The sequence below is a fragment of the Falco biarmicus genome, chromosome 1 (genome assembly GCF_023638135.1).
Source record: "Falco biarmicus isolate bFalBia1 chromosome 1, bFalBia1.pri, whole genome shotgun sequence".
Classification (NCBI taxonomy): Eukaryota; Metazoa; Chordata; class Aves; order Falconiformes; family Falconidae; genus Falco; species Falco biarmicus.
In genome coordinates, this window is record NC_079288.1 from 123627339 (window position 1) to 123645816 (window position 18478).

Here is an 18478-nt window from a genome sequence, read left to right on the forward strand (position 1 = left end):
AGAATTTGTGAGCCCCGTTTACTTCCAGTAACATATTTAAAGCACTAAAACATTGTTCTCTAACTTAACAGGTAGCCAGAACAGAGTTCAAGTGGAAGCCAAAAGGCAATGAGGAGACAAACCACATTTTTTGTTGCTGACTAATGCTCTATTTTTTTGCTACAGGGACTTTTTCAACACTATAGAATAAAATGTGTGTTGCAATTGCATTACAATGACTTAACTCCTGCATTAACGCCCACTGGCAACTTCCATTTAATCCAACAGCAACCTGGCTTTCCTCAGAAGTACAGAATCAGGCCCTAGCAATCATCAGCATTCAGCAGAGCTAAGGAATAAATGAAGCATTTTATGTATCTGCAGAGCTTTTTTTCTTCAACAGTGACTAAAGACTCAGTCCCAGCTGGAGGAGGAAACTTCACAAGCAAGAGGGCAGGACAGTCCATGTTATCCTTAATAATTTTATACATTTTGCACCAAGCTGGTAGATATTTGGTGCTCTCCAAAGCACTAGGTCCTCACAATAAGCAGGACTACATAACTGATATGAGTTTAGCTAAAATAAAAAATGAAATTACTAACTAAGCTCCCAGAGCTGGAAAAAAACCCATGATTTGTTTGTTTGCTTGTTTTTTAAAAACCACCCCTAATGAGAACAGCCTAAAGACTAAGAAACAAGAAGATTAAAAAAAAATAAAGATTTTCAAAAGCTCACAGCCTTCAATTCATTGTATGTTTCCGGAAGAAGTTTTGTATTCTAAAAGCTATCAAGATTTGGTGAGCATTGGAGCTGATAGGAAAGGATGGTGAAACTCTTAAGTTCAGGCTGTTGCCACTGAGCGATGAACAAATAAATGGGAGCATGTGTAAAATCTTGAGTCTTCCCTTCCTAAGTAGGGCTTTAAAAAAAAAAATAAATCTATTGTGATACAAAGTTAAAAATATTACACCTTTCTCTGAAATAAAATAATGAAAGATCATAAGTAATGGAGTTTAACGTGATGATGTGAGACACGTGCATCTGATCCTGACCTCATAAGAGTTATTTGCTGCGCGCAAGCACAACTTGTACCCCCAGAAGTCTGCCTAAGCAGTAGCTGGGTACAGTCCTCAGTTTTGTAACTTTATAACGAAAATTAATTCTCTCTGGGACTGTTTCCTTCTCCTTTTACCTTTTGTATTACAAATTAACTTCTACCATAAATCTGTTAAAGCCTACTTTTCCCCACAAGAACAGTACATCTCGTTTCTGATCATGACTTCAGGATTCTTCCATTAACAAACTGTGACAGAATTTAAATTCAGTCTCCTTATCTTCCAATTGGGAATGTCTGTTCTGTAATCAAGCTAGTAAAAGGAAACATTGTGCATGCAAGCACTAGCAAGCACATAAGGGATGCATTTTTCACTCTCATGTTCATCTATACTGCCAGGTACATGTTTGTTCAGTTTAAGCAATCTGATATTTGGATGCAGCTTTCTTCCTTTGATAAAACTGTGTTCTGCTTTTGCATTTCACCGTATTTCAGAATCAGTTTATCTTCACAGATTTTCTTAACTTGCATGATTTTTTTGTAATATGCTTTTTGATGGGGATGGAAGGAGGGGACGAAATGTGTCTGCATCAGATGATATCTGCAGCACGATACACAGTTGGCAGGTTGTCCAATCTGGCATGCATTCAAATAGAAGATGGATAATTTGTCACCCTGAATCCTTTGATTTGTGAAGAGGCCGTAATCATCTTTGTAAAGATATTTTGCAGTTAATGATACAGGAGGCATGGAGGAGACTGTTCTTTGAAGGCTACAAAGGCCACAATCTGAGGAGAAATAATTGGTCTTGGCTCTTCTATTAAGTAACAGAGATCAAAAACTACAAAAATCTTTAAGAGAAAAACATGACTTAAAACAATCAGATATGAGAACTAATTGCTCACCACTTTACAAAATTTGATTTTGGAGGGGTGAGGGTAAGATTGGGGAACTGTAATTTGCTCTTGGCAAACAGACTGAATGCTTAATTAAACTGAACAAATGTACATTTTTGTACATTAAGGGAACAATGTTGACAGAAGTTTGGCTTAAAAACACAAGAAAGAGGATAAAAAGACGTATTCATGAAATTGAAATCAAATATCAAAAAAGGATCAAAAATAAATCGGCTATCATTCAAGAGACATTTTTTAAGTTTTTAAAGCAACCGTATTTGCCCCAAGCACGCAGAACAGATAAATCTGTTGATCTGTACCCAAAGGATACTGGCCTTCCTGCATTGCCTGATTTTTGACCGTAAGAGATTAAGTGCTTCTGTAGCTACCAAGGAAGCCTGCAAGCACTGCTATACAGTGGCTGAAATACAAGTCTCCGGCCTCAGAAATACATGTATTTTTATAGCAAGAACTTATTCCATATTTACAGAAAGCTTGTCAGATATCTCTATCCAGCATCACAGGCATTCTGAATTTATGGGTATCAAGCATGTTTGCTTCAGAAATATTTACAAGAACATGCACATGCCCAGAAGACATTGGTAGTTTCCACTGAGAACAGGCAACCTTATTTTGTAATTTTGCAAGATATAAAACGGTCCAGCAAGTGGGAAAAGAAAGTGTCTGCTTTGCAAAGGATTTATTATGGAAGGTGTGGACAATTTCAGTCCAGCCTGGGCAGCAGGACAAACTGGGGCTTTTTTGGTTACATTTAAACAAGACAATGCATTGCAACATGCATGCAGCTAATGGAACACACTTACAGTAACTTAGTACCACAATCTCTGTTACAAACTACAAACTTATGTACACCTGATTTGAAACGCACACAGATATTGCTAGAAAAGGTTACCTCAGTCCACCTTCTCCTAAGCAAACGTAGGTTTGTTCTCAGCAGTATGACTGATATTTTTTATTTATTTTAACTTCATGTTACAAAGTGACAGAGGTTCTGTCACTTCCCTTGGGATAGACCTAGGTATCTTTAATGCAGCTCACCGTTGGAGAGTTTTCCCTGCTGATGTGTCCAATCTTTCCTTATTTTCATCCTACAGCTTTTAATTATATCTCTACATGGTATAAAACATGCTTCATTCCATCTTGGGTTACTGGTTTCCCTTTGTCAGCACTTAATTAGTACTTAGGCTATGTAGAGAGTCAAAAGTTTTATTCGCTTACCTATTCCCATATATTAACACCTCTAACCTTTTAATTGTTTTCATCCAAATATATATGAACAGTAGAATAAATAGTAATAATTCTAGAAGTAATAAGAGAATTTGACAGGAACTTTGAAAGACCAAGAGGCCCAAATTCAAAACTCAGACTCCATTGATGCTATGTCTGTGATTCCCTCTTTGCTGATGTATATGTATACCCAGCTCAAACCGTACTTGTTAGTCAGACCATGTTGCAGATTTATGCCTAATTAAAGTTCTCTATCACCATTTCTCCTCAGATTTTTCTTGAATATTCTGCATCTCAGACCAGCTTACATTTTTCAGTTCTGATTTCACTTTATTAGTTTCTGGCCATATAATTAATGAGCCTTCCTTGTCCTTTTCTATTAATATTTTGTCCCCAGTTGGCACTCAGAACTCTCACTATTTAGTATCATTAGGAAGTGTTTTTAGTGCCTTTTTTACTTCTTCATCCATATAACTAATGATGATGTTAAATAAAACCAAGATTATAGCATAACTCCATGATGTTCTTCAATACAACTCCTCCTAGTTTGATCTATTATTCTTAATTTATTATCACAGACTATTTCTAACAAAGCAAGTCTGAATTCATTTTTCAAGCAACACGTTTTAGGACCAGTGTCTGACTTGAAGACAAATTGTACGTACTGATAAAACAATGAAAAAACTTAATTCATCAATTATGAGATGAGATAAAAATACCTCATTAGATGATGTGCAAGACAACAATGAAAATAAGGTGTGTGGACACCCACAGAGCTTCCAGGGAATTCAGATGTTTGCCAGTTCTCAGAACGATTGACAGAAAAAGAAGTTTACACTTCACCAAAAAAAAAGCCAAAACAGCTTTTAAGCATTCAGTTTCTGGCCATCATGTTTGTGTTTCCTTCTCCCCTAGCACTTCTTCCCCCCCTCCTTTTGTTCCCCAATAATCAGAGCTAAACTGCTCTTGAATACATGGCAGGTGACAGCCTTGCTGCTACGTTCTAGGTCAGCAGCACACGCAGTTTCCCTTGTGGAATAACTGTGGCAAAGCAAAGATGGAATAAGGGCTGGGAAGTGTTTTGTAAGCACTAAAGCAGGACAGCCAGAAGGTTACGTGAGGTACTTCCAAGATGTTGGTTAGGACTAATTTAATTTGCCCTGGGTCTTTTCAACATTCACAGGTTATTTCCAGCCTTATCTCAAGCCAGCGCGGTATGAAGGGGGAAATCATGCTGTCCGCTTACCCTCACAGAGGCAAAAGCAAGAGGTGCAAAGGAAGACAAGATGCCTTAAGGTCACTTGCCTCTTCCACTAACTTTTAACACAAATGCCTGCGTGTACTTCCATTTACACTTCAGTTTCATTTGATTCTGGCAGGAAGGAAAAAGCAGAAGTGAGGAGAAGAAGAAATAGCAGATTGCTTAGTTATGGTGGTTATACATTAATTGAGACAGTTAAGCAGAAAAATAAAATATGATAGCTGGAGGGAAAATCTGAAACATTAAAAGCCCCAGATTTACAAATTCAACAAAATTCACACCTATGCTATGTACATGTGTTGCGTCTGGCCATTAACCACTGCCAGGCTTGAGCATTTGGCCTGTATTCTTTTAGGTGCTTGTACAAAAGCAGGTAGTTTTGACTCTGGCTTCTTGACATTGTGGTATGATAAAATAGTAATAATTTCTGTAGGACTGATACTTTTTTATAACCTCTCCCATAAAATTCTAATGAGTCATCATGAACTAAAGTCCTCAAAATATGTTTATAGGAGAATCATGTCACAGAACATTTGGTGTCTGCAGAGTGAGATGTCCTACAATAAGACCTCTGAATATGAAGAGTTCTCATATGTTATCATTCAACCAGCCTTATTAGGTTATTTTTTCTCTTTCACAAATTGAAATTCGGAGTTGTGCTCTAGATATCCAAATTTTTTCTCCTTGCAGGAAACCTTAGCCATTTTGAACTGAAAAGCCCATCAATCTGCAACTCCCATGTGGCTGGAGCAGATCTTGCTTATCGTGCGTCACCTGGCAGACCCTTGATCAAGGACAACTGAAAAACATTTTATATTATACTGAAATCTTTTTCAGATCTTCCCATCAGATGAACTATCATCACAAATTGTTATTAAGAAACATAAGAATCTTGTACAACTTGAATGTTCAAATACACTGTACAAATGCTGCTGTGAAACCCATCTTTCTCTGCTTTGCAACTGAAGTTTTTGCCATATTATTTCCAATTTAGGGGGTAAAATTCCTCAAATCTGAATTTCTATTTCAGACTCTTAATCTCTATTGCCAGTAGTAAGCATTAATATTTAACTGTATCTTTTCTTCAGTCTGTTTAATCTAAGAATCTAGCATTGTATTTCTCATTATAATACATGTCTGTATTGAAAGATAAGCTACCACTAATTTCAATAAATTCCCTTCCGAATTCTGAGAAATCTATAGGTTGTTGTGGAAAAAGATTAAGCAGCTTATCAAGATGCTTAAATAAATTTACATGACTTCTATTGTTTATAAGGAGACTTTATTACATAAACAAACCCTCTCCACCTCAGTCACATTCAAGAATCCTCTTCCTCTAGATTCAGTTCTACCTCCTCACACTTGAACAATTGTTCCTCTTTCCTGCAGACATTCAGATGCTCCTATTTCTTATAAACTAGTTGGCTTTTATGTCTAAAACCAATAAAACTAGCAAATTGTTCTGAGATCAGTAGACAAATAGGCTGACTGCTGGAACAGAGTCAGTATACTGAGCTGCACCACGGAGAAGAGGAAGAACAAGTAGAACAAATTGGAGTGCTGTGTAAAGGAACACTGTTATGAGGGATGGTCCTAAAATTCATCTTCTGAACTTTATAACCTATTAACACACTGCTTTTAGAGAAATGAAATGACTCCTAGTTAAGTTGTCCACAACAGTCCTCATTTGATACAAATTTTTAAAGCTACTAGCAATACCTCCATGAAAATCTTTTCTTCTCATGTGGTAAGCATTTGATAACTGATTTCAGTAATTTTCATTTCTCTTTTAGCTAATTCCTCAAATGAAAGCTAATTCCCATTGGTTAACAAAACAAACTAATCAAACCCAAAGACTTAGATTAATATGATTCTAAACACATAATCAGATCCTTTAAATTTGGAGGGAGCTGATCAAATAAACTACATTGATCAAATGAACTCAGACTAAAGGAAAACAAACAGATGTTTGCATAGACTAAAGAGAGGGTAATTTAACATGCTATTCACATAAAGTCAATATAACTGAAAACAGTTCAATTATAGAATTGTTTTTGGTCAGTACCTTTTTTTATCTTAAATGCTTCAGAAGTGATCCTTCACCCCCTGCCAATATAAACATTGGACAAAACCACCCAGAATATGGCACTGGAGGTATTTTGTATCCGTTAACATTAGATAGCAAGGAAAGCTTAATTCATTCAGATGTAAAAGACAACTATGGAAACGCCCCCGCCCCCCACTTTCCTTCTGTGGAAGTGCTACACATGCCGTATTACTTACCATTTTACCTAAAAAAACACAATACTCAAAATAAGGCTGTACCAAAGGCCACAATTAAATGATATTTACTTTCTAGGGTAAATTTGGGGAATTCATATACTGGTAAAAAGTTATACAACAATGCAAACCACCGAGTAGAAGAAAGCTGTAGCTAACTTAGAAAGTATTAGCTTAATTATTAAATTCTGCTCCTGCCTGTTTTACAAAGAACATTATTTTTTCCCCATCAACAGGCCAACAGTATCAGATGTTTCTCAGTATGAGAAACCAACCATAAGCAAATAAATTAGATATTCCAAATAATATTCATATACGTGCTGGAAGAAAGCATCCTTTCTTCAAGTAATACAAACCCTGATCCTGCAGCTGACTGCAGGAATGAAAACCTGCTACCAGAACACCTATGGTCTTCTCCTCACCCAGCAGAAAAGCAAACAAACCTTACTTAAATTATGGCAATCACAAATACAGTACCAGTGGTTAGCAAGTTGAAGCACTTCTAAAAACAAGTCCAATCTTGTGGAGAGAGTGAAACATCATTAGCTGCATTACATGACTGTCAGCAAGACTAATGATTAAGAGTGTATATATAGATCACCGATTTAGACAGTGGGAAGCAGAAACTGCAAGCACTTCTACTGCACTTATACACTGAAGGGGCCAATCTCAGACACCTGCAGACAGAGGTGACAGGGGGACACAGCAGGAGAGGGGAGGGGACAACGAACATGTACTTACAGAGTATGCTGGGTTCTCCTTCTGCTTGGCAAGTCTTACCAAGAACAACTCTCTCAACATACACCATGGTGTTAACTCCTGCCTTGCTTGTTATCAACCCCCACCCCCCTCCACCCCCCCTATTTTGTCCTGCTAAAAGGCCAACACTTTACTTGCCATGGGACCTGCTGAAATTATTTTGGCTAGTCTGTGGTGAAAGGGGTTAAGGAACAGTTCTCAATACTGGCAAACTCAGACTGGCAAGCAGCTGTTCAAAATGTCAGAAGCAGCAACATGCTAAAACCTAAAGGAATGATGAACACATGCTAGTTCCTAGGAGGCTAGAAGGTATAAGGAGTTCATCCCAACCATTCAAAATTTTTAACAGCTTTCTCTCACTTTTGCATTTTTTATTCATAGAGGAAGGGCTGGTGGATACAGTAATCTAAATGTATTGACTTATTGAACTACACCAGGCTACCATTTAGATAATGCAGATGTTTTCTAACAGATTTCATAATCCTAAAGGAAAGAAGCCAACTTGATAACATACTCTGATTATGACAATGTATTACTAATTTTTTTGAGTTCTTCACAGATTAAATATGGAGCAAGCTGAACATGCAAAAATAAAGTTATCATTGTCAGTTTTAAAGATCTTAATCCAAGCCCCTAACATAGCAAAAAAAACCCCACAAAAGCCGTCAAATTCACACACACAACTGCTTTTAGCAGATTGGCCTTTTAGACACAAGACCAAAGCTGCACTCAAAGCTAGGAAGAGAAGCTCAAGCTAGTGTTTTCACTCTGCAAAATAATTCTGTTGAACTAACTGATATGCAGGAAAATACTTCCCCAAACCCCCTCTAGTGGTTCATCTGTAAGAGAGTTCTTTACAATCAAAAGACAAAACCGGTTATTAGAAAATGAAGAGGTTTGCTCCAAGCTTTGTTGATCTACTGGGGAAGGGCTGTGAATTAACGTTATTCTTCCAGTCTGCCTACTGCAAGAAAATCTGTTCAAGCATACAACAAAAATGGAACACTGTGGCTACTGTTTTTCGTGTAAATAATAATAAAAAAAAAAAAGTTAAAATGTGGTTTCTTAGGGCATGATGTCTAAGTGGGCATTGGTGTTTCAAATACATGTCACTCCTGTTGGTTACTCATACTGATTGGGAGTATGAGAAACATGGGAACATATATCTCAGGAGCCATTGTTGCCTCCTCTCACCACACAGCTCTCTTGAGCCTCTAGATCTCCTTCTCCAATCTAGACTGCCCTATCCAGTAACATAGAAATCCCATTCTCCTGACCCAGCGAAATTAAAGGAACAGATGGAACCTGCTGAACTTGATGAGGCAGATAACTTTCACATTATTCTGAAGCTAAACATCACGACAGTTTAATCAACTTCAGCCTATCCTTTAAAAAGCAGAACTAAAGGCTAGTCATTTGCTACAAATTACATAATAAATCATCAATGGCTATTGTTTCATATAAGTATGGCATATTAAAATAACTTCAATGAGCTTCTATATACTAGAAGTTAGTTTCTACTCTTGCATATCCTACAGTAAAGTAGAAACATAATTTGCTACATTTAAAGGAAAACCAGTTTAAAATACAAAGTAATGTTGATATCTTTAATTTTTATTAGTCGATTTTGTAAAAGGATGGAAAATAAAAGGGTATTCAAACTATAGACAAAGTGTCCTCTTCTTACCATGACCTGGGACAGACACTGAAATAGTACCGGTCTGTACTAGATATGAGCTGGCAGTATAGTCCTCATCTGTATCAGAGTCCTGAACTGGCTGGCTGGCGTTATTACTTAATAACCACCTCTGGTTGTCATGGAGATTGGGTGATGGAGGAGGGGAGTGTAAATGTTCAGTAACTGATGGACTAGATGAGGAGGATGGCATGGGAGGACCTATGAAAAAAAATAAAAATTAATTTAAAATATGGATCAAGATATCACATGAACAACAAATCATTTTTTGCATCACTGAAAGGCGAATAGTCTATTTCAAACAATAAAAAGAGATGGACAAAGAAGATATGACAATTATCTGTAATAAACCGGTTTAGAAAACCTAACGCAATGCCACGACTTGTTATTTCAATGGACAGTGTCTATCAACTACCTAGACTTCCAATGTCTCTGCAACACAGAATGACAGAGGAACAGGTGCCAAACTTAACGAAGTATTTTTTGTACAACCATTCAGAAAACACATGATTTTCTATTATTCAAGCCTTTCCGCAGTATAGAAGTACTGAAATATATGGCCAAATACAGGGCTGCTTCTTTCAGTGGGATACTCCAGTCCAAAATCTAGTTATGGAAAAAAAAAAAATACAGACCAACAAAGAAACAGAAACAGCTTTCCAAGCTCACACATACAGGGAAACTCAGCCCTGAATTTCTACCATGAGTTACTATGACAGGAATTTCAGTTTTTACCAGCATTTCTCAGACACATACACTATTTAAAGTCTATTAAAATGTTTCACCTGTAAAACTTGAGTCTATCTGCACAAGTTGTTTTAAAACATGCATATGCAATGACTACATCCCATTTCTACATCTTGAAAGTATTGTAAAGGCACCACGGAGGAAGACAGATTTAAACAAAGCTTTAGGATATCATAACAATGCATTTAGTCCTCCAATGGAACAACGATTAAACGTGGTAAACAGCAGAGAAAGCGTCACCTAATTTACCCTGTGAATACATTCGTTCTTTACGGTATTTAGTCAGCACCGATCTCACCCTGTAAGGGTAAGACTGCTGGACTACTTCTGAATATAGTATTATGTTGCCTACAGGTAGGGAATTGTACCAGAAAATAAAGTAGCTTTACTACATACTTTATGTTAAAAGAATTAGATTAACCTGCACGGATACCATTCATAACTATGAATCTATATTTATATTAAAGGAAGAGAGTGGGGTTTTTCCATCATGTAATGACTTGCTTTTATGGTACTCAATAGTATAGTTATGCTGGAGAGGTGCAGCACCCTTCAGCATTATATTTAAGATTAACACAACAAATCATATTGGCACAAAAAGCTTGAGCTACCTTCCCTTGATCTCCCTTGTACACTGCCAGAATCACCTCAATTTTTGATTTTTTTTCTGTCATATTCAGTTTAGCCATTTATCCCACCACATTGTATCTTAAAAGATCTCGAGAACATGTTGCTAAACCCTAACCAATCGTTTTCCCTGGAAAGAAACTTGTGACAGCCTCACAACAAACCATTTGCTTAATTCTTCCATGTCATTTACCTCTTCTTGTATTGAACAGCACAATACGTATCATTACCAATTTAAGATTCAGGTTTGGTTCTGGAAGTAAAGCGAGCACTTGCTATTACTCAAGTAACTCCTGCGTGAAACTGAAGGTTTATAGCCATGGAAATAACAAGGACGGGGGAACAACATTTTACAGGGCTCTACATGGGAATCTGGAAGTAAAGATTGGGCATGTTTTAAAGTTCAAGATAAAGTGACACCAGATTTTCTTGCTACACCTTGATTTTTTTACATTGCTTATTTCAGTAATCTGGATTTGTAGTTATTTCCTGATGGAGTATTTAATGCACTATTTATGATATATTCAAACTGATGTAGATAGCTATTACATTTAATTTTTTCAATAACTGCAATAACAGTTAACAGTTTTTCAAACACAAATTAGCTCATTAACACTCGTTAACTTTTGAACACAACAGAGCCTTGGTTACATAAACAGTAATCATACAAAATATCCAGTTGCCTGAGAATGTGTCATGTTGAAGGTGCCTTAATTATTTTGTGAGTTACCTCATTTATCCAAATTTATTAATTGACTCAGTGCTACTGGCTAGTTCACACTGCACTGGACTGATGAGTTGCCATCCAGAACGAGCATCACTTTAGGTGCTCGGGCTTACTGGGTTTCTCAGTTCAGAAAACACTGTGTGTCAGGTGTGGGGTGGAAGCAGGGGACTACTAGCAAAGCTCCCACTGCTACACTCAGTGGGTATAGATCTCTGCCACTGCAGAAATCGGGTGATAAGGCCTTTAACACCACCAGCAAGTTACACAATTTTGGTGATTTGATTTTTATAAACCAGTGTAACACTGGAAAGCAGGTCTTAGAATTATAGAATCATTTAGGTTGGAAAAGATATTTAAGACCAAGTCCAACCACTAACCTAACACTACCATGTCCACCACTAAACCATGTCCCTAACCACCACATCGACACACCTTTTAAATACCTCCAGGGACGGGGACTCCACCACTTCCCCGGGCAGCCTGTTCCAATGCTAGACAGCCCTTTCGGTGAAGAATTTCCTCCCTAATAGCCAAGCTAAACCTCCCCCGCACAGCCTGAGGCCATTTCCTCTTGTCCTATCGCTTGTTACTTGGGAGCAGAGACCAGCACCCACCTCGCTACAACCTCCTTGCTGCAGGGAGTGATGAGGTCTCCCCTGAGCCCCTTCTCTCCAGGCTCAACAACCCCAGTTCCCTCAGGCGCTCCTCATACAACTTGTCCTCTAGACCCCTCACCAGCTTCGGTGTCCGTCTTTGGACTTGCTCCAGCACCTCAATGTCCTCCTGGTAGGGAGGGGCCCAAAACCGAACACAGGATTCAACATGGGGCCTCGCCAGTACCGAGTCCAGGGGGACAATCACTTTCCTAGTCCTGCTGGCCACATCAGTATTTCTGACACAAGCCAGGATGCTGTTGGCCGCCTTGGCCACCTGGGCACACTGCTGGCTCATGCCCAGCCGGCTGCTGACCAGCGCCCCAGGCCCTTTCCCCCAGGCCCTTCCCAGCCGCTCTCCCCCAGCCTGTAGCGCTGCGGGGGGCTGGTGTCACCCACGGGCAGGACCCGGCACTGACCCGTGTTCAACCTCATACAAGTGGCCTCGGCCCATCGGTCCAGCCTGTCCAGATCCCTCTGCAGAGCTTTTATATCCTCAAGAGATCAACACTCCCCCCCAGCTTGGTGTTGGCTGCGACCTTACTGAGGGTGCACTCGATCCCCTCATCCAGATCATCGGTAAAGATCTTAAACAGGAGTGGGCCCAATATGGAGCCCTGGGGGACACCACTTGTGACCGGCCACCAGCTGCATGTAACTCCAGTTACTACCAGTCACTGGGCCCGGCCGTCCAGCCAGCTTTTTACCCAGTGTAGAGTCCACCCGTCCAGGCCATGAGCAGCCAGTTTCTCCAGGAGAACGCTGTGGGAAACAGTGTCAAAGGCTTTACTGGAGCCTCGGTAGGCAACATCCGCAGCCTTTTGCTCATCCACTGAGTGGGTCACTTTGTTATGGAATGAGATCAGGTTGGTCAAACCTTTCATAAATGCCTGCTGATTGGGCCTGATCATGTAGTTGCACTGTACATGCCATGTGATGTCACTCCATAAACTTCGCCACCAGCATCAAGATCAGGCTGACAGGTCTGTAGTTCCCCAGTTCCTCTTTGTAGATGTCCGTCACATTTGCCAACCTCCAGCCAACCAGGACCTTCCCAGCTGGCCAGGACTGCTGGCAAATGATTCAAAATGGCTGGGTGAGCACTTCCACCAGCTCCCTCAGTACCCTTGGATGGATCCCAATCAAGCTCCATAGACCTGTGCATGTCTAAGTGGTGTAGCAGGTCGCTCACCACTTTCCCTTGGATTATGGGGGCTTCATTCTGCTCCCTGTCCCTGTCTTCCAGTTCAGGGGGCTGGGTGCTCAGAGAACAACTGGTCTTACTGCTAAAGGCTGAGATGAAGAAGGCGTTAAGTACCTCAGCCTTTGTCACTGTTTCCCCCTGCATCCAATAAAGGATGGAAACTCTCCTTAACCCTCCCTTTGGTGCTTTCTTGTCACTAAATTACACAGTCTGCAGAGAAAAGCGAGCTGGTTATAATACGAGCCATTTCATTGTAAGAACCCTAGGCCAACCAGCAGTATTTCTGTACAAATTCATTCAGCACTGGCAGATTTCTGCATTGAGCTCCTCTTTGATTCCAAGTGAAAAGGTAGACAGATCGCTATATTGCCATTTATAGAATAAGCTACATGTTAAGAAAAAAAACACAAACACCACACTAGAAAGAAGAAGTGTAAATGATGTACATATTCCTCTCCAATTCTTTTTTACATGGAATGAAAGGCATTTTAAAATATGTGGTAATATCTCTTATTGAAGTCTTAAACACATTTATAAATCACAAAAATCATTAAATATGACAAAAGCCAATTATATTGATTATAACACTTTTTCACACAGCTTGGAGGCACAAAACGATGCAAAGAATACTTCATTCTAAGGAAAACCACAGAAATACAAATATTGATTTTCCGCCCTCCCTGTTCTGCTTCTTTCCATATACAGGCTAGCAGAAATTTCTGTTCTGCTTTGACTTTCTTGCCCATACTTTAAAAAAAAGCAAATTTTCATGTTTTAACTATGTGACTTTGACATAAGATGGTAAGCTATTTTTAATGAGAAAGTATACTGGGCTTAAGAGTACTGAAATCTCATCTTTTAGGTTAGTTGTAAGTATAAACACACTTTAATCCATTGGCATGTTTATAACCAAAAATACATGACTTTCAATTATCTTCCTGTATTTATGAAAAAAAAAAATTATCTCACACAAACCAAAAAAGATTTGCAGCAAATATAGGCAAACTACAGCAGGAACAGACTTAATAGAGCAATATGTGAAGATGTGAATACATTTGCTAAGGAAATAATACAAGTCCCCAAAGAAAGTAAAACCCAAAGAACTGCTTGTAAGAGGAACACTGACAAAGAAATACACCTGAGCTAATAATGGATACATTAAATACATATGTACAAGATAATTATGTAAAAAAATAATTTTGTACTGTTCTACACAAAGATTGACTCTACCTAAACTATAAAATAGAAGTTAGAAGCAGAGCTGATGTCACATATGGAAAATCTGAAAGGGACAAGTATGGTAAGTGCAACCCATAAAGAGATAGCAAAGAAACAAGGGGAAAGACTGCCATCAGTGGACTGGTAGTAATGGGAGGCACAGGAATGCATGGGATTTTCTATCTTCAGTATATTAAGGCTTAAGTAAGTCTAAGGCTGAGCCTCTGGCAGTTGCTGCTGTCTAACACCATGGGTATGAGCACAGGGAAGGGAGGGGAGCTACTGCAGAGTGTGGGAAGGGCTGGGGGTAGTGCAGGGCAGAGCTGTGCCTTCAACCCCAAAGCCTCAGCGACACTTCCACCTAGCCACAGCCCGCAGCTTAGAGTCATGTACAGGTTGTCTACACCCATTCCCTTTAAAAAAATAATAATAATAATAAAAATTAAAAAAGGCTATTAGCAGCACTTAAGCTTATTTATATTGTATTATGAAGAACGAATCCAACAACTGCTCAGCTTTCATCTTTTATCTGTCTTCACATGCTGAAGAAGCACTTTGCTTCAACACCAACGGGTGCGTAAATGAATTACACACTGCATCTTCACTACATGCACTTTAGAGAAAATAGTATTGGGCACTTTTGGAACACGGCATTTAGGAGAAAAGTAGGATGGAAGAGAAGCAATAGTAATGATCTCCTGCTGTTGCAAGGTGGGCAGGCTGGAATAGATGACCCAGAAAGCCTCTGCAGAGCCTTAAAATACATGTACTTATCAAAACTTCCCAACAGATCCAAACTCTTTAAAGAGCAACATTTTGATGGCCATACGATATCAACAAAAAAGGAAAAACCTTGATTATTTTCTTTTGTAACTGTAAATCTTCAGATTCTTAAGATCATGCTTTAGTTCAAGAGAGTCTTTGCTGCTTCAAGAATTTCTTTAACACACAACTTATGTTCACATATCTAGATTAATTTTCAAAACCTGGCATTATTAATTCACTTTGCATAAGATGTATTGAAAGTTACATACTTTGCAAAAGTAATTTCCCTATAAAAATTTGAAGGGCCATTATTTTCATCTCAATCAGAATGCATAAATCCTATACCTAACTCTTACACAGAACTTCTGATGGCTGCTTAAGGCAATACAAGAGCAGACAGCTCTGTTTAGGCTGCTTAGCTATGGCAGAACAGTGAAGTTTTCCTTTCACAGTCTTGGCAGCCCTTGTCATCGAGACTGAAGGAAAAAAATTCCTCTATCTGCATCTCAAAGACAGAAGAGGAAAGTCTTATTTTGAAGTAAAAAGTACTTACTGACTTCAATGTCAGTAAGAAAATGCTATTAAATTACAAATTGCAAGGTAGGTATCTCCTTCCTTTACTTAAATTAATGGGATTTTTGCTGGTGACTTCATGGAAATGAAGATTTCATGTTATTTTAAATGGCACTATTATGTCATATAAACCCAAAACCACACCACATACTGTGGAAAAATACATTATACATATAATGGCTCACTAACAGTAGCTATATATACCCATTTTGTACCTTCTTTGTTCCACACAACAGGAAAAGACAGGTTGCTGGTTGTTGGGATTTTATTATTATTTTTTTTTTTTAATAAAAATGGGATCCTTTAAAACTGGGATCAGACAGGCAGTGGTTTATGAAGGTCAGAAATAGCATGTCTTCTGGCTAAATTAATTAGAAACCAAAACACTTTCAAACAGGCTGAGGACACTTACAGCCCTTCTGAATCAAGCTGAGATGGCTCTTTGCAATCTGTTCTAGGACTTCCCAGTGTGCTGAAAGCTGTAACACACTCTTGTTAAATAGGGCACCTACACCCTCCTAACAAGCTTACTGATCACATCCCAAAGTTTCAAATACCAATGTAGCACATGTAGATTGAATCACAAAACCCGTCTAAAACCCCCCAAACTCCAGACCAGGTATGTACAACCCTAAGCAACCGGATTTTGGACCTCTTCATCTCTGTGTATAACACAGTAAGTTAGCAGTAAGTGTTTTTTAATTGTAAACTCATTTTTTATTATGGACTCCCTGTATGCTCTCCAACTCATATGACTTGGCATTGGCATTTATCTCTCTGCTGGATACTGCAGCCTTCTGCAGCCAACCTGCAGTGACAGTTATCTCTTAATTAAAACTCTACATGCAAATAGAACTGCTGAAAAGTGGTGTGGCACAGCACACAAAGAACGATTATTTATAACCAACACAGTTCTTTTTATCTCCTTGTATCAGAGTCGACCATTGTAGCTACTGTGACCATGTCCCCAAGGAAACACATGCATAGACAGTCTTTCAAATATATACACATGCATATATACCAATAAGACTATAAATCCACCTATAGTGAAAAACACTCTGGTGAGAAGAACTACGTGCCAAGAATTCTTTAAAAAATAAATGTTTTCAAATGTGTAAAAACGATGCTTGCAATCTACTGTGGGTTTTCCATTTAACTGTTTTTGTTTTCCTTTGTTTGTATGCATAACGGATGACCCTTTTACCCCTGAAATTGGGAAGTGTATTTTCCAAGTTTCAAATCCCTCCGAGTGCTGATGAACTATGACTACATCTTAGATGCAATACTTAAATACAAATGCCATGTTCTTTTCCTAGATTTCCTTGTAAAGTATTACTTCTAAACAAGTGTATTATGATGACACTTATTTAAACTCACAAAGTTGCAACCGCTTCTGTAGACTGAAAGCTGAAATTTTACAAGACTATAATCAAAAGACATTGATTTGAAAACAAAAGTAATCCATTAGAAAGAAAGAGAAATGCTGGCCTGAAATGTAATTTGTTGGGCTGTTTTTTTGTTTTGTTTTTCTTTATTTTATTTTTCCCTTTTTCTTTCTTCTTGGAAGTGTAGTACAATAACCACAAACTGTAATATAAACCTTGTAATTGTCTTCTGAAAAACAGAAAAATTTCTTAAGAAAAACAGTTATGCATTACAACTGACACTCATTTCTGTAGCAAACACTTAGTGTTTTGAAGCATTTTGGTGGTTTCAGAAATTTAACAGCTGCTGCTCAGCAGATTGCTAAATGAAAAGGAGTGCCCTGTTCTTACAGGGGTCAGGCTGCATGACCACAACGGCTCCTTCTTAAATCCTGAGTTCAGGCAGTGCTCATCTTAGCTTTAAATGGCAGTTTTGTCTGTAACAAAATTGCAGAATATGAGCCTTAACCGACAGATTATCCTAACTGAACTGCATTTCTCTCACTACCTGTTTAAAGTTATTATTATCATTTTCAAAAGTAATTACCTCGTAACATAAAAGCTAGGTGCACAGCAAAGGTCCACTCAGCCAGGCAGAAAGTTCATGAGCTGAACTAAGAGCTCAAGCATCTCTAGCATCCAGATTTTATTTTTAGGAGCCATTTTGTTCAACTCAACTTTAGTTTCCACTTTATTTCCCCCAACATTAATTAAAAGCGGGCATGCAAAATGTTGGTAGGGGAACAGAGAGCTATTTCCAGAAGAGTGAAAATTCCTATTCCGCTCAGAAAATAATTTTAAGTGATGTGTCTCTGTATTTTTAGAAAAAGATGCCTAATTCTTTTTTCTTTGGGGTGGGGGGTTTGGACAGAAGCAAGCTGATGAAATCAACAGTGGATTCTTGCATGAAAACGTCACCTCTCCGTTTAGAGCATCTGCTGGGATTCAAGCTCCTCTGCCTTGTGGTAACAGCCTCATCCAGCACAGCCTGGGCAAGACCGCACCAGCTCAGCCACCGACTCAGCTGTACAAGTTGCATACTCACAGTTTTGGCAAAGCCGCTACCACTTGCAGCAAGCACATGACAGCTGGAGCATGGAGGTCTCTAAGGGCACACAGAGCTTCAACTGTGTAGGCAGGGGAGCTCCTGGGGGCCCCATCTGGACCCTGCGTGGCTCAGCCATAGACCTGGCCCCTTCCCACCACCACAGCCACCAAACCAAGCTGCCGCCTGCTCGAATCTGGCCAAATTAGAGAGGTGCCCAGTCTCTCCACATGCAGGCAGGGATACACAGCTGTGTACCAAGGCAACGCAGGAGGCACCCATTCGTGGCTAATGACTTCTCAGTCACAGCCCTGCACCGCT

General features: G+C 39.0%; 1 protein-coding gene across 8 annotated transcripts in view; it reads right to left on the reverse strand.

Annotated features, from left to right (window-relative positions):
- Positions 1-18478, reverse strand: part of TENM3 (teneurin transmembrane protein 3) — a 323364-nt gene that overhangs the window by 163279 nt on the left and 141607 nt on the right. For all 8 annotated transcript variants that reach the window (XM_056326386.1, XM_056326387.1, XM_056326384.1 and 5 more), the window contains one exon: positions 9166-9375. In XM_056326386.1, coding sequence (XP_056182361.1) covers positions 9166-9375 — 210 coding nt within the window. The remainder of the gene's footprint in view (positions 1-9165; positions 9376-18478) is intronic.